Here is a 25,257-nt window from a genome sequence, read left to right as displayed (position 1 = left end):
TAAAAGTAGTAGATAATGCTGGGACATTGAAGGGGGCGTAGATGAAGCAGGAGAAGAAATGACCAGGCATGCTGCTACAAGTGTTCATCAAGTTGTTCTAAAGGTACAAGGTAGAGGGCAAGAAAGGAAAAGAGAGCTCTGCCTCTAATTCCCGTGGATGAATATTGTTGCTTGGGAAATCAAGGGGCTTATTGACCCCTAAAACAAATGATAGTCCTGAAACTAATAAATGACCAAAGGGTGGATGTGCTAGCTTTGCTGGAGACTCAAGTAAAGGAAGGCAATGCATGTGAGATCTTGGCCAAGTGAAAAGACTGACAATGGCTCAATAATTATGATTATGCAGGAAATGGACGAATATGGCTATTATCTCGTGAAGGAATCACAATCTCGCTTCTCAACAAGACATCCCAATTCATACATTGTGGATTGGATCTCCCTGAGGGGAAATGTAGAGTATATCTAACTTTCATATATGGCTCGAATAATATGATGGAACAAAGGGTATTGTGGAAGGATCTATGTTCTTTGGCTAGTTCTGTAACCAGTGGATGGGCTTTACTGGGGGACTTCAATGCGGTGAGAAAGCCTAGTGAGGTGAAGACTATAAGTAGGATAGTAGAACTAGACCAAAGCATGAAGGATTTGGATGGGTGCCTAACAAATCTAAGTTTAATATATCACCTCTATGCATAATCATTCAATAGATAGAGAGCGATGAAGCAAATTTGGATAAGTGCCGGGGGAAGTTGTATACCCTAGGTTTGTGCAATGATTGTGTAATTAAATTATGGAAAAAAGTGAGAAAAAGTAATGAATGGTTAAGAGAAAGTAATAATTGTATTGTTGAATTATGAAAAAAGTAATAAATAGTTGAAAGAATTTAGTATTAAAAATTGAATTAAATAGATTAAAAAATTAAAGAAAAAGAAAAAATTAATAATTGAATTGTTGAATTGAAGAGAAGTAGAATTAAAAAAAATCCAAAACCAAACATGCTTTTCTTAATTTTTTGAAACCATTTGAATTTAATCATTTGAATAAAAGTAGGCTACTAATTTTAGTAATTAGTGAAAGTTTAGAACAGTCTCTGAAGGGATGATACTTATATTCATCACTATATTACTTATTTAACGTACACTTGCGGTGATCTTATTTTATCGCAACACCTCATCATTTTTGTTCACAAGTCGGCTTGAGCCTCAATTTCAAAAATTGAACCCAGGCACAGGATAGGCTTTATGGTCCCAACCAACACACGTTTGGGCCTTTGTGGTTCTTCTATGGGCCCTAACCTTGACCTTTTCCTATTACAGCAGATTGAGTTATTATAAGAGAATCCGATAAAACCCGTTACCGAAGAGGGAAATCCGATAATATGTACGTACCAAGTTAGACTCCAAGAGGCGATGGATTCAAATCACTCTTTGCATGTGTGCACCTTATAAGACCACTTATCCAATATAAAGAAAAAGAAAAATATGTACAATTGATCATGCAAAAAATTATCCATTCAATTTTATAAGTTGTTTCTTAAATGACAATATCAATAGCAGTTATCACAGACTAAAAACGTTAAACTATAGGCTGTTGTGGTCAATTTATATATGGTTCCAAGTTCTCAAAGCTGTGATATACGCATATATATTGTATTATTCATTATTAGTTAACCAAGTCGATAAAAATTATGTTCTTAATTAAAATCGTCATGTTGAGAAAGGTTTAATTCGGTGGTATTTCTAATAACCTGTGTCCCATACACTAACGGCCCATCCAACACTAGACGGTGACAAAATTGACGTTGACAGTCGATTAGAACAACAAATTTCATTTTGTTTTGTTTTTCTTTGGAAGAAGTTTTTAAAAGGAGGACTCCACGTGATTAAAATCTAGCCTTTTCCATGGCGTTTCCGTGAAAGGCTTTGAACTATCTCTATTTATCGTATTTCCTTTTTTTTGCTGGGTTATTTATCATATATTCTAAGTGACAGAAAAAGTATCCAAGAAATAAAAACTACGATGTTCTTAAATATTTTACGGGGTTCAGCAGGACTCCGACTCTAATATGTTCTTGCATAACTGTAAACTCAGTGTCGAGGGAACGGCAACTAACACAGAAATACCGGTGCGCCGACTCCAGTGGGAAATTAATCATAGAACGAAAAAATTAAGAGGATTATATATGTAGTATATATAATCGAAGAAATTAATTAATATGATATATACCTACAATAACAAGTTGGTCAATTACTTACAACTTGAAAATTGAGGAACAATATTCTATTTTACCCTTTTCTTTTCCAGTTACTAATCTGTGGATTAAAAAGGCGGCGGAAAGTGTAAAGGATATAGCACGTAATTATTTTCGACTGTATATATATGCTTTAAGGAACACTGAGTGAGTGCACGCACGTCATGTAGGAATTTTAATTGAGGGATCCACTTTGCCAAACCTTCCCAAAAGGAGATTATCATCGCTAAAACTTTACCATAATTAATGTAATCATCATTTATTTTATAAATTATCGCATTATAAACTGTTACATTTGGCATGAAGAAATAAAAATTAAATAGTATGAAATCATCGAATATATATGACTATTACATTTTGTGCAACGACTATATTTCGTTCAACCGTACCAAATATGACCCATAAGTATATCCCATACTTAGACGTGATATACGAGACTCAAATTTCATAAATAAGAAGACCAAATAAGGATTACATGAACTTAATTTTAGTAACCTATTATTAACCTGAATTATCTATTAAAAATTGATTTTTTTTCCTTTTTTGGGGGGGTTGGAAAGAAGGAGTAATTTCTCTTTTTGCGCCATAAAAGCTTCCGCAATTAGTGAGCGGGGGAGGCCTCTCGGCGCCAAGCAGACACTCATTTCTCTCCATTTGTCAGCTCCAACGCGATCGAGACGGATTCCACCCCAACCCACCCCCACCGTCTTCTGGCTCCTCCGGTTTCCAGTCTTCCGGCAAGGCTTCAATACAATAATACGCCGCCTCTCGCTTGCTCTGAAATGGCCAGCCATCCCAGCTCAGGTCCAGTGCCATCTTGCCCTGTTTTTTCTGCGTATGGCTCTGCCGACTTCGATTTCACTTCTTTTGGCTTCTGCCTCGATGTGATTTGATTGTGGGGACGATCCTTCTGCCGACCTTGATCCTTGCACGAGCTCAAAATGGTTTCTTTCTCTTGGGATTTTAGTCGCAGTCCTTACGCGTTTCTTGCTGGCGATGTATGAATTTCGTATTGGAGATTGTATGTGTCTGAGATGATCGCCACTAGATTCGTTATTAATCTCTTGATAGTTTCAGCTTCCCTCTCCACCGGCCATGCACCAACTCCTGTAAATCAGGTTCATTGTTAGTTCATAGTTGGTTACTCTGACATTGATGCATGCTGTAGTAGATGTGCGTGCGATTCTTGTCTGGAGATTTGTCATTATCTTGATCCAGTAGCTGCCATCTGGTCCATCTGAATTCACCCACTCTCCTGTGGAAAAGGAAATATTCATCAGGGACATGGGATTCGAGTTTACGACTTAAAACGGCTCGGACTGGATCATATTGAATGATATTTTGATTCTTCTTTTGAGGTTGAACCTGAATGGATAAATCATTGGTTACAGATGGAGGATCCGGGGGCAGTACCCCACTTGTAGTCTGCTTTGGGGAGATGCTGATTGACTTTGTCCCGACTGTTGCTGGGGTCTCGCTAGCGGAAGCTCCGGCATTCGAGAAAGCTCCTGGCGGTGCCCCAGCCAATGTCGCAGTTGGGGTTGCCAGATTGGGAAGTTCTTCTGCTTTTATCGGGAAGGTGCAGATCACGCTATAAATCCTATCTCTATCATGTATGCTGGTTAGTTGCATTCAGGCTTTCATTTGATGTTCTTCACTCTCTGCTTCTCTCGTCTCTGTGCTGGATGGAAGTGTTTCCTATGAAGGCACTAGAAAATGCTTTTCTTGGTTTAGTAATTCATCTGCATCTTAACCAATAACACTATACGATTTCTTGCTTGGGACATATAATCGTGTCTCCGGAGCATTAATTATATATGTATAAATGCATCAACCGTTTATACAACTGACCATTCCTCACTGTTCTACTTCCCCTTTGAGCTTTTGAGATGAAATACTTCAGAACCATTTGCAATTGATAGCATCTGTTTTGAGTCATTTATGACATCGTTTTCTCCAATCTTTGGGCCGTGCTTCTCTGCAAGTTTGTCGGTTATGTTAGTCCTCAAGTAATATTGGTAGCACTTGGATAAAATGATTTCCGCTGGGTCCCCACAGGTCGGCGATGATGAATTTGGGCACATGTTGGCGAACATTTTAAAGCAGAACAATGTGGATAACTCAGGCATGCGATTTGACCACAATGCAAGAACTGCACTGGCTTTTGTCACCCTTAGAGCTGATGGAGAGCGCGAGTTCTTGTTCTTCCGAAATCCGAGTGCGGATATGCTCCTTCAAGAATCGGAGCTTGATGTGGACCTTATTAAGAAGGTCAGTTTGCTTCTCTATTCAGCACATTCCTGAATTTGTGCCTATCACTACGAAAGATATTTTCACCCTAAAGTTTTGGAATATCACAGGCGGCAATTTTTCACTTTGGTTCGATAAGTTTGATCGAGGAACCATGCAGGTCAGCCCATCTTGCTGCAATGAAAATCGCAAAAAGCTCTGGGTGCATCCTCTCTTATGACCCGAATTTGAGACTGCCACTCTGGCCGTCCCCAGAATTTGCTCGAGAGGAAATAATGAGCATATGGGATCAGGCCGATGTCATTAAGGTAACTGCTCGCGATTGCTGGGAACATAAAATCGATATAACTTGGAGGACAAGGACTGTCATTTGGATTGATAATCTTTATTGACTGGCAGATAAATGAGGAGGAAATTACATTCTTAACTGGAGGTGATGATCCTAATGATGACAGCGTGGTGCAAAACAAACTCTTTCATCCCAATCTTAAACTTCTTATTGTAACTGAAGGGTCACAAGGCTGCCGCTATTATACCCAGGTAACCAAGCAAGGAACTGTATGATGTTCATCGAGTTGGCGAATCACATATGAAGTCCTCGTGACTTTGTCATGCTGTTGACAGTTGGCTAAGTTTCCTTAAATTTGGAGGGACTGGAATTTCCTGTGCAGGATTTCAAAGGCAGAGTTCCTGGTGTTAAAGCAAAACCTGTGGACACGACTGGTGCAGGCGACGCTTTTGTTGGTGGGATACTATATCGCCTGGCCGCTGACTTAAATCTCTACAAGGTACTATAATTGTAAGTTCTCGTATGAATATATGCGTCAAATATCTAGGCCATTGCTGTCACTAGCTCAGACATCCTTCGGCACGAAACCTGAGGCATTCATAATGGATAGGCCATTCCTCAAATAAGCTGAAGATTTTAATGTTTGAAGTGATCGGTTTGAGATTTATGGCTATAGTTGGCGTGTATCCTAAGGCGTGTGATTTTATGATTGATTCTGTGGGGACAGGACGAGAAGAAACTAAGAGATGCACTATTCTTCGCAAATGTGTGCGGGGCAGTCACCGTGATGAAGAGAGGCGCCATTCCGGCCTTGCCCACGAAGGACGCCGTTCTCAAGTTCATTGAAAAAGATGCCTCGAAGTCCGAAACAAATTGAAGGATAAAATTTTTTTATTCAAAATGTAGTTTTCAATTTCTCTTTGGCACAAATCACAGCTAGCCTGCTTTGTATTTCCCCTTCCTGGTATTGATTCTAAGGCAGCAAATATACATGCTTTGTTCCATTACTTCATGGGCAGGACCACTTTGAGTCTTTGACCTGAACCATACCATACATATTTCCTTATGCAGTACGGTGCGAACGATATGAATGGAAATGACAGATGTTACTGGACATGTCCTGAGCTCGATTATTTCAAATTCGAATAGATAAATGGGCTGTAACTCGAGAGCTTGCTCCATGACAGAGTTGATCAACCACAAGTTGAATGATTGTAAGTGTGAACTTTGTGTAGAGATTCATGGACTTGCGACCACATCATATATAATTTTAGCTGTCCTCTTCCAAGAGGGAAGAAGAGTACTACTTTCCTATCCTAGAGCCCCGGTTTCGGTGCAGATCGTCCTGAGGCCCTCAGATCGTTGGATGGGGATTGCATATCCAATAATCTCGATTATCCGGGACTGTCGGGACGGAAACGGTAAGATTTTCGTTGGTTTAGATTGTTTTTTCAATTTTTTTCTTTTTGGGTAGAATTTGGTTTTCAACTCTCTAGTTGATGAGAACGACGTGTAATATAATTTAAATTTTCTCTTAAAAAAAAGAAATATATAAACAAATAAATTTATTTATTTCTGATCGAACTCCGTAACTGAAACCGAATCTACATCTGCCCGTCTCTGTTATCACTCTCTTACACACTGTCTCTGCTCTCTTCCCCCATCGCCGGACTTCTTCGATCTGCAAAGATGAAGTGAAGCGGAAGGCCTCGAGCTCCATTCCTTTTGCCATCCATTGTTCCTCCGAAGCGGTGAAGATTGGTTGTAGCTCGGAAGGGGCGCCATTGGCCATTTTGAGGAATTAGGACTGCACGCTGCGCCTGCGGTCGTAGTTGCTCGTATAGAGTAGAACTGCTTCCTTCCATTTGACCTGTCGCATTCCGATTCGATAGTTGTTTAGAGTTTAATTAAGCAGAGATGGCGTCTAATCGCTCTCTTCTTCCCGAGATCGGCCCCGACGGCCTCGCTAGGGAGGCCTCTGTCATTGCCTACACCGAGAAGGTCCGTCTCTCTCCCCCCCTCTCTCCCTCTGTCTCACGTTCTCCAACTCTTTCTGCTTTGCCCAAGGATCAGAATAATTTCGTGGCTGCCTGAGCTGTTTGTGATCTGTTTCTCTTTCTGTTGCAGATAATCGAGGAGGAGCAGCTTCAGTTGAAGAAGTACGTGAAATTGATAATCCCATCCTCGCATTTGCATTTTGACTGGATCAGCTCTTGTTCAGTGCTTGTTTGGCTACTAGATTGTGCAATTTTCATAACAGTTAATCGTTGATATGAATATAACCTCGGTAATCAGTTGATGTTAATTTTAGCAGTTGATTTAGTGTCAGTTTACTTGTTCAGTGCTACGCCGATCGCTGCCTCTGTAGTCGATACTGTAACTTCACGTGATGCCATGCAGCCTAAGCTTTTTGCTCTTCATATAATGCCTCTTGTGCATGAAAGCATTCCTTACCAATCAGATATAATGTTGATTGCTATCGAAGAATTTAGTGACAGAGAGAAATTACCAACTTCTGATTTGGTGATTGAATAGATCTCTCAAAAGCTTTGGGAATGCTCTAGCCTTATCTTTGTCATGGTACTTAAGTTGCCTTCTGCATCTGACCACATCTTTTTCTGTAGATATATTGAAGAAAATTATTCTAAGATTCGTGGTGTCGAACGCGAGCTAGCTAATCTTACAATGGAAATGAAACTCACAGCAGGACCCAAGAAAGCAGGTTGATGCCACTTCTCTACCTTTTCTCTTTCCTCTATTGTAAGTTCTATGCATACATTTTCTTTTTTATCGGGCTGATGTATATTGAGGAACTGTTTTTGTATCTGATCATGTATGATGAAATTCTGAAGCACTGGAGCTACTAAGAAAGAAAATAGAATCGTCAACTGAGAGAATCCATGTTGCCAAGCAGAAAGAGGAACAAGCTCGAAAGGTTTGTACTCATGAGTTATCAGAACATACATTTACCCAATTACTTTGCTCTTTTGTATTGTCTTTACCTGGACATCTCTTAGTGTCACAACTCACAAGTAAGCTCAAACATTTATGTATTTCGTTTATCATAGTAATGCTGCTACATGGAGTATATCTAGTGATATGTAGTGAGATATCTGTGCTTTCTTTTTTCCTTTTACTTTTAGCATGTTGGGTCATTCAGGGACTTTACCTTGCTAACTTTATAAGAGGTCCGATTTCAATATACTCAGGTGTGGGAGGCGGCATCCAAAGCTTTACAGGATGAGGAAGCTATCAAGCAGAAGCTATGTGAAGATTTAAATAATCTGGTACTTGTCTAGACTTCCAAATGTTTCAGACCGAGATGTCTCGCAGACCCTGACTTTTTGCTGATTACAGGTCCAGGAAAGCAGTAACTCGCAGTTCTCTAGGTTGGAGGAGTTAAAGAGACGCCTCGAAGCTTTGAATCCAGCTAGATCATCAACGTGTGTTCCCTCTGTAAGCCCATTCCACATCTGTTACTATTGCTTACATTCTGCACATAAGCTACAATCACTAACATAAAGTTATAGATGATGTCATATAAATTTTGTATAGTGACCATCTTCCAAATATATGTTCTTGGGGATTTCTGTGAGAAATTATAAAGCGTTTGGTGACTAACTCGATGAGTATAATATTTTGGTGAATATGAAAGGGCTAATATTCATGGAGAGTAAAGAAAAAAATGCATTTGACCTTGGATGATGAGCATTCTCTGCCTTTATACTGGAAAATAAAAACATTTAGCTAAAGTATGAATATCCTCCTGGGATAGTAGGTTTGTATATTCATCTTGCACCCGAAATCAAAGCCAGCAGCTTTGTGTTCTAAGGAACCTCGTGAAATGATGCATAGGATGGGAAACTGACGGGAGGGGTCCAGAATGGCACAGTGTTGGATGCTTCCTCGGTACCTCAGTTATTAGAGCCAGTCCAGAAAGTAATGCATCAAGAGCGTGACGGAAAGGTTCTGGCCACAAATGGGCCCAATCAGCAGCCTACTGCCGACGGAGATGGCAGAGGAAAGAAGAAAGTTCAGTTGCAAGGAAGAGGAAAGGGAATAGGAGTTGTGCCCAAGGGCAGGGGGTCCTCTTCTGCTGGTTGGACCGGGGCCGGCTTTGACGTAGACGGTAGACCCTGAGTTCTGCTTCAGTTCTTGTTTTCTTCTGTCTCTCTTATCCCAAAAATGTAAGAAATCGCACGTATATTCTTTCAATACATGAAATTTGTTCATAATGTTTCCCCAGCTACTGTAACTTCAGAATTGGTTATGCTCTCTTCACCAATAATTGTTCGTTTTTCTCGTCTAGAGTGAAGGAACATTGGAATGTGTACATTATAAAGCTTGTGCTATGAGGTTTGTCTGGCTTCTCATGTGCAAATCTGGATCTTTATGGATAGCTTGGGCTGAAATCTATTTGCTTAAAGGGAGATTTCTGGCTGGTTTCAGCTCCAAGTTTATGTTCTTATGCATGGAGAAAATTGCTAAAGCTTAGGGATAGCATATGCCCTCTTATCAAGCATAGAATTGGGAATGGTCGGCTTACTTGGTTCTGATACGACAATTGGCACCCTTTTAGCCCTCTTATTCAGGTCCTTAACAACATGAGTACTTCTGGTACTGGGCTTGTTCCTCGTGCAAAAGTTTCTGAGGTCCTTAGGGGGTGTGACTGGGCATGGAAGCCCTGTGGAAGAGCTGAACTGAGAACAATCAAAGAAGCTACAGCTGCCATGTTTCCCAATGAGAATGAGGAAGAGAAAATGGTATGGACAGCAGCAACTAGCGGGAGGTTTACTGTTTCCAGCGCGGGGAAGCTATTAGACCAAAAAAGCAGCAAGTTACGTGGGCTGCTCTTTTGTGGTTTCAGTCAAGTATCCCTCGCCATTGTTTTATCACTTGGCTGGTTATTCAAAACGAGTTTTCTACCTTAGACAGAAGATCTAAATGGCAGGTTGGTTTGGATCCTACATGTGTTCTTTGTGAGAACTCTATAGAAAGCTGTGAGCATTTATTCTTTGAATGTTCCTTCTCGAGGAGTGTCCGGGAGAAAGTGTTTGCAGCTTCTGGATAAGGCTAGAACTGGAAGGTCTTGGCAATATGAAATTGAATGGGCCGTCAACAAGTTTCAGGGAAGGTCTACTCGGGTTTTTTAATTCGAAAGTTTGCTCTACATGCATCCACTTATTATATTTGGAGAGCTCAGAATGACAAAATACGCTCTCCTCTTTGGAGCCATCAGCTGAAGAAACTCTTGCCTATGTGAAGTTTGCTGTTAAAGGGCGATTTCTGGGGATCAAGAACTTGAAGAAGAGGATGGTAAAGGGAACGCATAAAGGATCACTTGAAGGCTGGGGTATACCTCAGTTGTGATGTATCTTTTCGTGGTTTGCCAATTTTGGTTTCCTAGTAGCTTATACGCCTGGCCTATGAGTTTTGTTCTTATGTAATAAACTCGGTTTGCAGTTTATCAATAACAGCGAACGTCAAAGCATTCAGCTTAACAGAAAATAAAAAATGTGCATATGTGATTCCCGCGTTTAGCGTCTTCTACATTAGATGCTCACTCCCAAGATATTATCGGGCAAACATAATGAACAGCACTGTTTGCACTGGTGTAAGGCCATGATTTGGGACACATTTCCCCGGGAAATAGCTTTCCTATGATCCTTGATCTATATGGGGCATTCAAAGGTATTGAGTTGCACCAAAATGATTTTGATCTTTGCAGTTTCATCATTTGGTTCTTCGGTGAAATAGTCGGTGTTCCAGTGGTCATTTTCTCCATGAAAGTTGCTAGCTGCCGGTGAGCTGTTAAAATGGTGACAGAGAGAGATGGTAACTGCTACTACATTGCCCAATTTGATGTCTTCCATTTAGGTATGCATCCGTCAATCATTTTATGAGGCAGCTGTTTCGAATTCGCCGCCCGGTGGTAATCGAAAGGGAAATGCCTGCTATAATACTGGTGCTAGTCCTATCCTGGACCAATATAGATTGAGACATATCAGTTTCTCTCTAATTCTTTTGAAAACAGAGAGAGAGAGAGATGATTATGATCACAGGGTGGGAGTGGGAGGAAGAAGGTCCTGCTTCAGACGTCCCATTGATGTCTCTCCTCCTTTGTCCTCTCCTCTCCTCTTCATTATCTACGTATTTTTGTAAGTGTGGGTCTGCTCTCTGTAGCAGAACTGCAGCTCTGACTTGAAGGTAAGGTGATAAAAAGGAGAAAGGGGGATCTCACTGTTACACCAGTCCACAGCAACAGGAAGCCCATTTCCAAAACCTGCAATTTTCATCAGTCATTACAAGTCCATTTTTCAGTATCAAATAATTTTTTTAAAAAAAAGATCGGGTTAAGTCGATGGCCAATACGAATATGGAACATTAAGCTGACAGGTCGATATCTTAGGATACACTCGTTTAATTTTCATCTTCCAATTCTAAATACGTGATAAGCTTGTATCTCATACAGTCAACACAACACAAAATACTCACGGATCGAAACCGTTCCGAATGCCGAGTCAAAAAGGTTGTCAGTTTCATGTGCGTTTTTAAGTCACTAGCTAGTGTCTAGTAATCATTGTCTCATTAATGGGCATGGAATCAATCAAAAGCCATGGGATAATCCCAACGGGATGGTCAATGAATTCCATTTCTCAAGAACTCCGCCCCTTCCGGTCTATGCGATTGCAAACATATTTGGGATCTCAAGAATCGGAATTCCCGATCAATTCCCTCTTCCTCTCTCTCTCTTTGATATAACGGTCAACTGATTCCTCCTGCCATTTGTTTCTTCTTTCTTTCTTTTTTCAATTTTAATTTCTTCTGAGAATGAAGAACGTGAACTTTCATGCAATTCCTTCTAGGCCTATATATCTTTCGCGGGCATTACCTCATATAAATATCCAACCTACATGTCTCCAAATCAGAATGATCAGTCTTTACATAAATAACAACATTAGTTAATTTCTATTACTCATATTCACCGATATATGTTCGCCTGAGTCCTTTACCGAGTGTTATAAAGCGAAGTTTAGGAAAGGCCATGCATGTATTTTGTAGGGTTGATCGGTTCCGGGTACCCTGTATTTTTCATAATACCCGGACCCTACCCTGTAAGGGACAGGTTCCAAGATTTTGGAACCGGACCCTACCCTGTTGAATCATGGAATCGAAACCTACCCGGAACCTGTATTATATCACAGGTTCCGGATACCTTGTTGGAACCTGTAAATTTTTTCTTTTCGCTAAATAAAATCGAAAATATCACATACATAATCAGTAATTACGCCAAATAGAATATCAACAAAATTTAGATTAATCCACAACAATGAAATAATAATATGTCTCATCAATCCATCGACAAAATTGAACATCCATAATACGATCTCATACAACAAAGTGCCTATGTTCTGATTCATTAGAGGAAATAGTAACTTTACTCTTTCCTCTTTTTTTTTTTAATAAATAACCTGTTCCGGGTACCCTTTAGGCAGGAATCGGAACCGGAACCGATTTTCACAGGTTCCTAATTTTAATACCCGGAACCTACCATATTTTCAATACGAGTTACCCGAACCCTATCCATTAGGGTAGATTTCAACCGGTTCTGGGTATACCCGGTACTCGTGCACACCCCTAGTATTTTGTATTGGGCACACGATATCAATTTATTGGACCCGCAGCATGCATGCCCTAACTTTTGACCATTGGACGAAGAATTCAGAAAACACTAACGAATTAAACAAGACTAGGGAGGAACTTTACTCAAACCCCATAAAGTTAATTTTTAATCTTTAGTTTCAGAGACCGAGCTACATCGCATGCCATGGCTTTCTATGCGCCATTGTTGTCACGAGGGCAACTCCCATTAATATTAAAGCTACAACCATTGATGAAATGAAATCAATCAGTAACATCTGAAAATTTTCAATCCCAAAAGGGAAGAAGAAACTTTGGAAAAAAAAAATCAATCTCCTTAACAGGCTTCATATGAAATATTCAGAAAAAACTGTCGTCACGAAGTATGTTGGTATAACTAAATGAGTCATTACAAGACCAACTTTACTTGTAATGCAGAGATTTGGAAGTACTTTGTGATAAGGACCAAATCGTAATACTCAAACGAAAATTATTCCCGATTAATAGATTAAAGACATCTCATATCCTTATACATTGATTTTTTTTAAAATATTATTAGCTTAGGGTTTAGCCCTCCAACAACACCATTAAATGTTCAAGTGTTAAGTCAACCCAATCCCCATATGACAGCTTTCAAATCGATTTTTGGTTTTTATCCTATTTAGTTTCTCCCATTTTATCATTACCACCACATTAACTTCAGCATTCTTTAATGTTTGCATTCCATTATTTAATTTTGTATGTATCCTTAGCTTTCACATGTCAGTCCCTAGCTAGCTATATGGTGAACAACTCTATATATATGTGAACATTAATTGAAGAAATAAATATTTGTATTATTAATAATTAAATCTCCCCTTCGATAATTTTGCATGCATTTGTGTATATTATAAATGCGTTTTGATTTGAATTTTCCCGCTCTGACTTCGCTATTTCTGTGATGTTTCGGTCCCCTCACCACCTTCTCCCTCTGCATGCTTCACAACTACATATGTATGAAGTCCTCTTCCATATATATACATATATATTAATTTATTGAACAATAATGGCTATAATAATCATATATAATAAGATAGAGCACTTGCCTCTAAGGGTGTATATATATATATATATATATATATATATTATATTTACAGTGTGGCCATGGTATCCATAATCTTAATGGGCCCCGACTAATTCAACTCGAGCCGTGTCGATTCATTAAATGGTAAAAATCTTACGACCTAGATTTTCTCCATTTTCTATGAGTACATTTATTGTATACGTTGTCTCAACGATGTCCTTGGGCAATTAGTTTTGATTAGACCAATCATTTAAGTTGAGGCTCTCAGAGCTCAGCTCTCAATTAAGTGACAATTTATGACGATCGCATCGAACCTCACAGCATACTGTTGTCTATATTTATATGCAAATGCATTAAATCCAAGACCATATATCTATCTATCTATCTTTTCTTCTTCTTCTTCTTCTTTTTTCCCAGTACGTTCAACAGCATTGTTCACTATATATTGGATATATATATATATATATATTTTTTTTTTATTTTTTTTTTCAGTAACCGTATCTACAAATCACGAAACCTTTTAGCCGAAATTACAAGAACTCACCCCTTATGAGTGACATTCGCCAGACGTGCATATTCCATAACAAAGTCGAGTTGTATAAATTCTTCGACCGGATGTAATATATTGACAAGCTAATATGTTAAGTGAATAACATAGCATGTACGGGTCTCACACAATTATATATAGGTCTCTGTCTTTCTGCCCAAGATCTAAACCTTTGGTGCAAGTAGCTTCTTCTTCTACTATTATAGGCAACTGATAGCAACGTATGAATGGATTCTGATATAGAATAAATCATACAATTCACCAAGTTTGGTAATTTCAATCATCATTTATTACTGACGCATATCTGAAATGGTTGAGTAAATTCTCGCCTATATAGATTTATAATAACACGTGTCGTGTTCAGAAGAGACTTTTTCTCTCCAATTTCTAGAGAGAGAAAATGCCCCTTGTGCTTGCTAGTGAGCTAACATGCATTGTGAGCCTACTGTCCACGTGTACCTTCTTCTTTGTTCTCTACAGTTACTTCCAGAAATTATCTTCATCCCCTGGCCTCCGTCGTGGCTTCTGGGGACGCTATGGCCTCTTCGACGGCAAATATGACCGGTAGCTCTTCAATTTCTAGTCTCAATGGTGGTGTGAAAGCTCCGAGTGCTACACAGAGCATGTGTTCAACAACAAATATGGTCAATAGCTCATCAAATGGTGACGCGAAGGTCTCAGGTGCTACACAGAGCGAGGGAAAGGTTCTTCTAAACTAGAAGAAGGTCTTTCCACAAGTTAATCAAAGCTTGGAGTTCTATGATGAAGTGATGGGCTTGACCTCTTTCAAGCCTCCTCCGGAGCTTCCTCAAATTGGTGTCCTGCAATGGACCAATAGCCTAGTGGGTCGGTTTATGGGAAAGGCCCCCGAGTTTGGGAAAGTGGTGTCAACTGTAAATTCCTTATGGGTTTGAAGGGGACGTGTTCATGCCAGTACTATGGAGAATTTGTTTATCTTCCAATTTCCAAATAAAGAGGTTATGAGGTGGGTTCTTGAGATAGGTCCATGGCATGTAGATAAAGTTTTTCTAATTTTGAGGGAGTGGACATCGAAGTTTATAGAGAAGCAACTAGATTTCAGGTCAATGCCGATTTGGGTGAAGCTTAGCGAAAGTCATCTATAATATTTTAATCATAAGGGTATTAATTATCTAGCTACTGCTGGAAACCTTTATATATGGACAGAAACACTGCTTTGCATTCTTGATTGGATTATGCGAACGTCTATTTAGAAGTAAGTGTTGATAGGGAGTTTTCGGATGTGTTGCTAGTAGATGTTGTGATGATTTTGTTGTGGAGGTTCTTGTAGATATTCCTTGGTTGCCTCTAAAATGTGATCATTGTAAAGTCTTTGGCCATGATTGTAGTGAGAAGAAAAGTATCGGAGCTAATACTGAGGAAGATCTAGTGGATGAGCAATTGATCATGGTGTTCAGGAGGTTGCAAAATTAGTAGATAATGTTGGGACATCGGAGGGAGCATAGATGAAGCAGGAGAAGAGATAATTGAAACCCAAGAAGAGGTGACTTCTATTGCGCCCAATGGTGCTGAGAAGGTTAATATGGAAGGCATTAGTAGTAAGGAAAAGGCTGAGAAAGCTAGTGAAGCGGCAGAGGATGATGGTACCACAAGTGAAGAAAATTAAAGTGTTAATTCTGAGGAGAGCTCCGATGAGAAGGTTGATATTGTCGAGGCATATCAAGTTAGCCAAAGAAAGCCCAGGCATGCTATTGCAGGTGTTCATCAAGTTGTTTTAAAAACAGAAGGTATAGGGTAATAAAGGAAAATGGGGCTCTGCCTCTAATTCCCCCGGATGAACATTGTTGCTTGCGATATCAGGGGGCTTAATGACCCCCTGAAACAAAGGGTGGTCTTGAAACTAATAAAAGACCAAAGGATGGATGTGCTAGCTTTGTTGGAGACTCGAGTAAAGGAAGGCAATGCAGGTGAGATCTTGGCCAAGTGGAAAGACTGGCAATGGCTCAATAATTATGATCATGCAGGAAATGGATGATTATGGCTATTATTTCGTGAAGGAATCACAATCTCGCTTCTCAACAAGACATCCCAATTCATACATTGTAGATTAGATCTCCTTTAGGGGAAATGTAGAGTATATCTAACTTTCACATACGGCTCGAATAATTTGACGGAATGAAGGGTATTGTGGAAGGATCTATGTTCTTTGGCGAGTTTTGTACCCAGTGGATGGGCTTTACTGGGGGACTTCAATGCGGTAAAGGAGCCTAGTGAGGTGAAGACTAAAAGTAGGATCGTAGAGCTAGACCAAAGCATGAAGGATTTGGATGGGTGCGTAATAAATCTAAGTTTAACAGATCATCTCTATCCGGGCTGCCATTACACTTGGCGTAATAAAAGAATATAGTAGTTCTAGGCGAAGAAGCTCAATAGAGTTCTTGTTAATGAGAACTGGTTGCATGATCATTCAGCTATGGTAGTGGAGTTTCTTGCCCTTGGTATCTCAAATCATAGTCTAGTCTCTTGAGATTTGGAGATATGGAGAACTCATGGTCGAAGCCTCTTTGTGATTGGAATGAAGGTTCTTTCTCGGCTTCTTGACTTTGTAATTGCTCAATGGAGGGTGAAATATCATCCTAGATGCAAATCACTTTCATTCACTCATTTCTGTTTTGCTGATGATCTAGTTATATTTTTCGATGTATCTGAAAGCTTGACGACAGCTATTCTAGACACTTTGAGTGTCTTCTACATGCGATATAGCTTGAAGTTTAATCAGAACAAAACTGAGTTATATTGTGGAGGCATGGAAGATCAAAAAATTGAGGATTTACTGCACTGTGCTGGATTTAAAAATGGAAACTTATATGTAAGATATTTTGGCCTTCCTCTTACTTATTGGAAGTTATCCTTAAGGAACTGTGAGAGTTTGGTGGAAGGAATAATGCAAAAGATAAAAAGTTGGATTGTGAGACACATTTCTTATACTTGTGAATTCAATTTCATTTATTATGATTTCTTATTGGTGTGAGTACTTTATCTTGCCAAAAAAAGGTTATTCGTTTAATTCATTAAAAGTGCAAATCCTTTATCTGGAAGTGTATAGATGAGCACTAAAGTGGGGGTAAGGTGAGATGGAATGAAGTTTGTTTGCCTAAAGGAGAAGGCGGCTTAGGCATCCGGAATATAGAGGAATGTAATAAAGCTTGTGTTTTGAGGAGTATATGGATTATTTTGATTAATGCGGGTTCATTGTGGGTTGCTTGGGTGGAGCGATACCTAATCAAGAGAAGATGTTTTTGGACATTAAAAGTTCATGGGGATTGTACCTGGAATTGAAGGAATATCCTTCAACTTAGACCTCTTGCTAGGCCAGAATGAAGTGGGGGATGGGTCAACTGTAAGTTTTTTGCATGATTGCTAGCTACCTATGGAACCTTTAGCTCTATATTGTACCCGAGGTCTACAATACTTTTCTACTATAAAGAGTAATGAGCTGGCTTGTCGTGTCCTCGAGAATGGTATTTGACAATGGCCAAGGAGTACTAATCCTCAGTCTGAGGAAATACGCGTTTGAGGGTACTATCTCCCCTAGGTTCATAGACCATGTTACTTGGCTCACACATAAATCCGGAACCTATACAACAATAAGTGCATGGGAAAGTATACGGAGCAAAGGTTCTAAGGTTACATGGCGAAAAGCGGTGTGGTTTGCTAGCCACCTCCCCAAAGCTTCTTTCATTAGTTAGTTAGCTATTCTTAACAGGCTAAGCACTAAGGATCGAATGCTTACATGGGATTGTCCATTCCAACCCTTCGATGTGAGTTTTGCAGCGACTATGATGAAACGAGGGATCATCTGTTCTCTAGGTGCAGGGTTAATGGGGGATCTTGTGTAAATTATTATGCCAAGTGGGTTATGATGGACGACCAACAAATTGGGAACTTCAATGGATTTCAAGCTTGACGGGCAGGTTACTTGATATTACTGCACAAAGACTCCTCTGGACCATATACATCTATATAATATGGAACGAAAGGAACTCGAGAATATTTTAGAAGAAATCAGCAAGCGTAGCAGATTTAGTGTTTCATGCCATCGAGCTTTTGAATATGAAATTATTATCAATTCCAAATGTATAATTTAAGTTGTCTAGATCTTCTATAGCTCAAAGTTTGGGGTTATAATTTCTCTGAATTTGTATCTTGAATGAGTGGACTCTTGTATATATTTTTTAATCAATGAAAATTACACCAATATATATATATATAAAAAAGAGATTCTCGCCTATAGATACATATGTGTATATATATGTATACATATGTACGTATATATTCATCCTAGCTCCTCTCATCTTATATATCCCCCATTTATTTCCAGGCGCAGTGCCATTATGCAGCAGCTGGTTTTTTGGTTGGCTTTCATTCAAAGGACGAAAGGAGTCGTGAGACATAAATATATAAGTTGGACAATTGCTAGAAATTTGCTGCCACGACAGAAGTAAAATTTATTGACATGACCTATACAATTTCTCACACTTAAAATTTATAATACCCAATCTAACATTTTGTGCCTTTGCAATTGTTATCGATAGCACCAACTCAATTTCAAGCTAAGTAAATTTAGTCGATATGTCTGGATTTGCAAATCCTCTGTCCATCGGTTAGGATGTCTGGCTTTCACCGGGAGACCCGGGCTCGATTCCCGCCAACGGAAATTTTAATTTACTTATCCGAACAAAATGTTTTAGTTGATCCTTAATTATTCTAGCAAGACAAATTAGTTTATATATATATATATATATATATATCTCATGTCCTCTTGTATTTTCTCTCTTTTTATGATAGCTGTGAAAACCGTAATATATATATATATATAATATTATTATATCTAGAACAGTTTATATAGTCAAAATTATTTATCAATCTGCTGTATCGAAGTAATTAATTGTGGCTTAATCAAACCAAACCTTATCCGTGTACACAGTCGTATGTTGTCCGTGATTTTGTATCCGTCCTTCCTTCCTAGGCAGTGGAATTTTTACGAGAACATCGAAATCAGGGTTGAATTTTATGGGGAAGAAACGAGAAGCATATCTCGGAATTGTATACAGAAATTTTAATTAAATATTGTTATATGTACATTATCATAAAGAGAAAATATATATATATGTATATATATATATATAATTGGAGGAAATTAAACAATCACGACGTAGGATTGACCAAAATAATTAAGCAATAACTCAAAAGTGCATCTGTTGTTTAATTTCACCTAATAATATATCTGAATGGAAAGCTGGAGCCCTCTATGCTATATTGGATAAGTAATATACAATTACTTGGTTATGTAAAACTCTACTCTTGAATGACAAGTGTCTCACTATATAACTATCTGTCTTTCAAATTATACATGTGTCATTCAGGGGTGGAGTTTTATACAATGAAGTGATTGTGTATTACTCACTCAATATTTTCTCATCTTTGCTTGCTGAGCCAATTTAAAAAATCTTTGTACTGCGCTATATATTCATATGTTAGTAATAACTATGACTTTTCATAATAAATTCCTATGCGCGTCTTCTTCGATCTCCTAACTATCAGACATCCTACCAACCGATCGAGTATATATCGATACATCTCTATAAGTGGGGAGAAAGCCAAGGGATATATGGAAGAGAAGTTGTCAGCTGCCAAGAAGCTCCAAAATATGCACTCAAAAGGTCCCCCCCTGCATTTACTCAATGTTAGGTATGATGAGGGACCATTCTCACTTATGGTCAGTTTCCTCAATTTGGATCCCCCCACAGTCTCTCATCTCTCATGTCAGATTTGAACCCATCTCCATCCATATACATAAATGTTTCCCGTTCATGCATGGTCAACATAACATGATTTATGTTCCACCTGCCGGTCCAGTATATCGGGATATCTTTATATTGATATCGAATTAGAGTAATTACCACAGCTGTCCCTAGACATGATCGAGAGAATATCACTAAATACGTTGTTACCATTGGATTTTAATGCCACTTCTAGTTGGCTTAAGTCTCAAAATGCATATTGGGATGCATGCATGCTTACTAGCTAGCTCCAAATTGACAAACTGATTGAATAAATATTAAATAAGCAATATTCTTAATTACAGATCTGAAGCAGCAGATTTATCGACTAAAATACGTACCACGACACACTTGAGAGTTGCATGAGACATAAGTTTATCTTGAATTAAGTATGTTGGGTGGCCAATCACGATGGGTAGGGAAATTCCATATGATCCAATCACAACTATATATACAAATATAGTGTGGACACATGTGATAGTTCTTCAAGTATTTATATAAATACATCGAATGGGGACAACACCATCAAAGCACACATGTTAGGGACCACGTTCCGCTGGTTATCGGACCCTTTTATTATTTAGTGAAATATATATATTTCGAAAAAGATAATATATAATATACAAAAGGAGATCTAAGTTCTAACTAGTATGGATTCCTCTGACCAATGGCCTTTTTGAACCAATAAGAAACGGGTATTGTCGGATCAACTCTGAGACAGCCCCACCAACTCCTACGTGTCACATGTGGGCTCCACGGTCTCAGCATCTGATCACGTGACTGACCTCATCACGTGACCTTCTGTGTTCGCCCCCTCTGAGCCCTTGTCCCCCAAAATCAAAGGTCCCACTTACGACGCCGTTTCTATGTACAGTCCGAGATGCCGTTTCCGTAACAACTTCTCGTACGAGGTCGTCCCATATGTCCCGTTCAAGTTCCGAGACCAGGCCATCTCCTGCTTCTTCAAATGCCCTTCGGCTGATCTGGACCTCCGATCTTGGCAAATCCCCGTCGATAATCGCATCGATGTCCTTGAGCACGTGGCAGTCGGCTCGAGGGAAGCTCTTGATTTTGGCTTGGAGTTTATCGATTAACTCTGACCCAGTCCTGCATGCAGGTCGGCCGTATAATTTTGCCCTGTTGATCCATGCTTGACAATTCAGGTGAGGCTTCAATAGGTCAGCCAAGAGTTCGTCCACGAGTTCGAACACTAGCTTTCGGTTGCATTGACGGTCTAAGGATTGGCGCATGACACCATCATCTGGATCACCGGTCGTTGAGTGTACAGGATCATATGTACTCTCCAAGGCATTGAAGATGGACGGGTCTAAAGGGTGAGATGGAGAGAACCACCTGCTGAAGGACAATAGCTGGGTATCCCTTGCTATACCGATTGATCTTAATATTTCATAGGCATATTGTGATTCCGCTCGTCTATGATCAGTAATTATGGTGGTGACGGACGTGGTGCTACCAAGCTTGTCCCTCATCACGTTCTCTTCGACCACATGCGCAGGGCGGTACCCATGGCTCATGCAGACGGAAAGCTGAGAGCCGTGTCTGGATGTTTGAATGTCTTGCACCTGTGAAGCGATATTAATCATAACACATTAATTAATTAAATCTCGCATTTATAACGCAAAAACAAATTAGTAAGTTTCCTTCTTCTTCTTTTTTTTATAATTTTCTTTCGGTAGCTAGCTACCTAGGCAGATTTGTAACATGTCTACATTCTTTATATATCGAATGTAGGTACGATATAAAACAAAGATTTTACGTTCAATTCCACCGAGAGATATGTAAGTACCTGTTTCTGAGGAATAATTTTCGTTGCTGGAGGAGAAGGATCTTTCTTGACAGGGAGAACAGCAGCCGCAGCAGCAGTATTTGAGGTACCCACAAGTTTCCTAACGGCAAACGACGTCGTCTTGCCTTTCTTTTTGACAACAATATTATTGTCACTCTTCCTATGATTAGACCTCGTTGTCGTAGTCTTCGACGCCCGTACAAACGGTTCCTCTTGCTTCTTCCTCACATACTCTGTTGCTGCTAACTTAGTAGGCCTAGTCACCCATTCATTCCCCGAATCCGATTTCCAGCAAGATAATTTCCGAGCGGTATTATTATAGCACTGAGGCTTCATCCTCACTGCGTCTCCTGTGGGCTGGATCGACTCCAACTGTACCTCAAGGCAGTGAGGTCTCCGTGTCTTATTAGTGTCCGGAACCCTGAGCCTCGGTGAGCACGATGGGCTCGAGTCCTCCACCATTATTATTCTTGAGTTCCCCGGAGGCTTCTTCGGCTTTGACACATGATCCTTAGTGATTCCTTGCTCTGGTCTGCTCCTTATCATGTTCGTGATATCGATCATCCCGACCCTCCTGCTCACTCTCTCCTTGACTTGCTTCACAATCTGCCTCGCATAGTGGCTTGGGCTCCTGGCGGTCCCATTCTCGGAGCTGCACTTGAGCTCCCTCCTGAACCGAGAGAAATTAAACTCTTCGCTCGCACCGCCCGTGTTCTCCTTGTTGATCTGGAGGGACAACCGGTGGTGGTGGTCCACGTCGGACCGCCTCGCCAAAGACATCCTTGGTGTCTCAGGCAGGGACCTGGTACCGTAGCTAGAGTAGTCGACGTCGGAGCAGCTCTTCCGGCCGCTGCTTGATCGGTGGTGCGGAGTCCGGGAAGTGTGGAACGACTGCCGCCGGATGGACGGGGCAGTGTCTAGGGTCGAGGAGGGTCTATGGGAGGAAGATGCGCTGTCGGGCAGCAGATCAAGGCCCATCAGCCTTGCCACGAGAGTCGGCGTCCTCGTCCCAGGGGAGGAGATGATTTCTGGCGACAAGGCCGGATTAGACCTTTTGTCACGACTTGTTTTGATTTGGATGCCCATCTAGATAGATAATCAATGAATTACGCCCCCAATGTAATTTTGTTGTCATTGAAATTATGCATGCCTTATCATGTATACATACACATATATATCTTGCATGCATGAAATTATAATTTCAAAATCAGCTTAAGATATGAAGGAGGAGAAGAAGAAGAAGAGTAACAATATATGGACTCATCTCATGATAGATAGAAAATTTCAAAATAGATTAACTCACTGCGGGTGGAAGTAAGTGTTCATCCTTTCTAATAATGTTGGAGGAGGATGGCAATGGCAAGTGTGCGTCCTTCCTAAGTATGGATGAGGAGGATGGCAATGGAGACGACCGGTCCAATTCCAAGCTATTTCTTGGTGCCTCGGTACCTTAATTTTTTCCACACCAACCAATACAAATTTAACTTAGTCAAATGCAAGAAAAGATAAGATTTCTATTAAAAAAAGAAGAGAGAGAGAGAGAGAGAGATAACCTTTGAGGACAGTAGAAGGCTCCTCATTCTCATGGAAGGAGTGAGAAGAAGTAGGGAACTTGAAAGGAGGCTGGTGGTGTAAACTAGGAAAATGGAATTGATGAAAATCAAAGAGCTGAAACACTCCACTCATGCACCCTCCCGTGGATGACGATAACGAAGATGATGAGGTCTCCTTCTCCACTCCAGCTCCTCCTGATCCCCTTCTTCTCTTCGAATTAGAGGTACATGAAGAAGAAGAAGAAGAAGAAGAAGAAGTAGAAGATCTTCCTCCACTCAAAGAGTACCATTCTCTACCCATGACAGTAGTCTGCAAATGTGGAGATTGGAGAAAAACAAGGAGAAAGCGAAAGCTTCTAGCTAAGCTATAGTAGGGGATATATGGAGAAGTAGAAAGAAGGAGCTACTAAGATATCAGAGAGAGAGAGAGAGAGAGAGAGGTAAGACGAGCAATGGTTACGCGAGTTAAGCAAAAGAGAGGAGAGTAAAGGGGGTTGAAATAATTAATGACTTGAAGTCACGTAACATGTATTAGTACTTTCAATCCAAGTATTTAATGTATCAATTCAAGTGTATAGTACTTTTAATACTCGTGATTAGTATAAATATTTATTATTTTTACTTTTAGTTCAAATATTTATGGTGCGTTTGGATTCAGAGTTAAAAGTAACTTTAATTTTGATTTTGATTTTGATTGTGGAAAATGACAAATGAGATGTGATTATAAATTTGACTTGGGAAACGTGTGTTTTTGTTGTATAATGTGTTGAGTTAAAGTTAAAGTTAAAATTTTTGACTTGGAAAATATGTATTTTTGTTGTGTAGTGTGTTGAGTTAAAGTTAAAATTAAAGTTAAAATTAAGCAAAAATATTTAAACACTTCAACTGAAATATTAAATATTTGAATTTAAATATTAAACACTTGAACTGATGTATCAAGTATGTTATCATGACTCGAAGTCATATTTAGAATTCTCGATAATTAAAAAAGCATGTCTATGCATTGATTTAAGTGGACGGACAATTGTTCTCATTAACTAAAGTCTCGAATTTGATTATAGTGAATGGAAAAAATTCACGCTATAAGAGCTTTACCCTTTAATGGACCGGCTCGATTTAAACTGGATTAGTCGAAGTTAATTGAACTTTTAGATATTATAGTGCACACGGAATTAAAAAAAAAAAGGGTAAGAGGGGGTTAGAGGAGGTGATGGGTTCCATTTACATTCCTTTTTTTTTCCTAATCCGGGGTGTTCAGACTTCGCCCGACTAATTCCCGGGATTCCGTAAACCCCCGGCGGCGCACGGAGCGGGTAATTACGCCAAATGGACTCCGGTGACCCCAAGGGAATTCAAACCCGGATCTCGGTGCAAACTTGAGTGCACATTAACTACTGGATCCAACCTCTTGGGATTGTTTAATTTACATTCCTAGTACTATAGTATGTGTGAGATGGGAAGTTGCTAAGAAGGAAGCGGGAAAAGCGGATCCCTCTGTGAAATTATGAATCATACCAACAAAAGGTACACCCCGCCCATTTTCATTTTTCATCTTTTATTTGATTTTATTTTTACGGCAAGGGGTAAGACCTAAGAAGGAAGCGGAAAAAGCGGATCCCTCTGTGAAAATATGAATCACACCAACGAAAGGTACACCCGCTCATTTTCATTTTTTTTAATCTTTTATTTGATTTTAGTTTTACGGCAAATAAATATATATATCAAAGTACAGACACAACTAACAAAAGGAAATGTGCCATTTGTTTTTGGTGCGGGTGCGTGTGTGCGGAGAGTTTCAGATTTGTGACATATTATAATAGTAATGCCTTCTGATGTAAAGGTTGAGACTATTTGAAAAATTAAGGACTATAGTTGATAAATTGCGCACCACTTGATTATGCATGAGTCTTTGAAACTCCTTAAAAAAAGAGAAAAATCTATACTTAAACGTGAAAATTTTCTTGTTTGATAATTAAGAGTATCCCTTGATAAAAAAAAATCTCTTTCTTTTTTCAGATAATTCTCGATAAATTA

The 25,257-nt window shown here is 39.5% G+C and overlaps 3 protein-coding genes across 6 annotated transcripts; 2 read left to right on the top strand and 1 right to left on the bottom strand.

Moving 5' to 3' along the window:
• The first annotated feature begins 2,895 nt into the window (after positions 1-2,895).
• On the top strand, positions 2,896-5,906 carry LOC116202286 (probable fructokinase-7). Of its 2 annotated transcripts, none has more exons than XM_031533787.1 (7): positions 2,896-3,055; positions 3,643-3,830; positions 4,310-4,522; positions 4,612-4,809; positions 4,901-5,041; positions 5,173-5,289; positions 5,518-5,906. In XM_031533787.1, the coding sequence occupies exons 1-7, from the start codon at positions 3,034-3,036 to the stop codon at positions 5,665-5,667; spliced, it is 1,029 nt and encodes a 342-aa protein (XP_031389647.1). In that variant the 5' UTR covers positions 2,896-3,033; the 3' UTR covers positions 5,668-5,906. The 2 variants fall into 2 exon arrangements, with proteins under 2 accessions (XP_031389647.1, XP_031389648.1); XM_031533788.1 differs by lacking the exon at positions 2,896-3,055 and adding an exon at positions 3,216-3,369.
• A 471-nt stretch (positions 5,907-6,377) lies between these two features.
• On the top strand, positions 6,378-10,298 carry LOC116206392. 3 transcript variants are annotated; one of them, XM_031539258.1, is made up of 8 exons: positions 6,378-6,791; positions 6,918-6,949; positions 7,415-7,512; positions 7,643-7,725; positions 8,000-8,077; positions 8,148-8,246; positions 8,646-8,977; positions 9,100-10,298. In XM_031539258.1, the coding sequence occupies exons 1-7, from the start codon at positions 6,708-6,710 to the stop codon at positions 8,928-8,930; spliced, it is 759 nt and encodes a 252-aa protein (XP_031395118.1). In that variant the 5' UTR covers positions 6,378-6,707; the 3' UTR covers positions 8,931-8,977; positions 9,100-10,298. The 3 variants fall into 3 exon arrangements, with proteins under 3 accessions (XP_031395118.1, XP_031395119.1, XP_031395117.1); XM_031539259.1 differs by having other exon boundaries at positions 8,148-8,233; positions 8,646-10,298; XM_031539257.1 differs by having other exon boundaries at positions 8,646-10,298.
• A 9,947-nt stretch (positions 10,299-20,245) lies between these two features.
• LOC116202615 lies at positions 20,246-23,698 on the bottom strand. The gene is made up of 4 exons (XM_031534214.1): positions 23,224-23,698; positions 22,974-23,119; positions 21,671-22,756; positions 20,246-21,446 (listed from the first exon to the last, which is right to left on the bottom strand). Exons 1-4 carry the CDS (start codon positions 23,522-23,524, stop codon positions 20,625-20,627), a joined length of 2,355 nt encoding a protein of 784 aa, XP_031390074.1. The 5' UTR covers positions 23,525-23,698; the 3' UTR covers positions 20,246-20,624.
• Positions 23,699-25,257: the final 1,559 nt, after the last annotated feature.

Source organism: Punica granatum, chromosome 4, assembly GCF_007655135.1.
Source record: "Punica granatum isolate Tunisia-2019 chromosome 4, ASM765513v2, whole genome shotgun sequence".
Lineage (NCBI taxonomy): Eukaryota > Viridiplantae > Streptophyta > Magnoliopsida > Myrtales > Lythraceae > Punica > Punica granatum.
The sequence above is the reverse complement of the archived record's forward strand: the minus strand, read 5'-3'. Positions and strand labels throughout refer to the sequence as shown.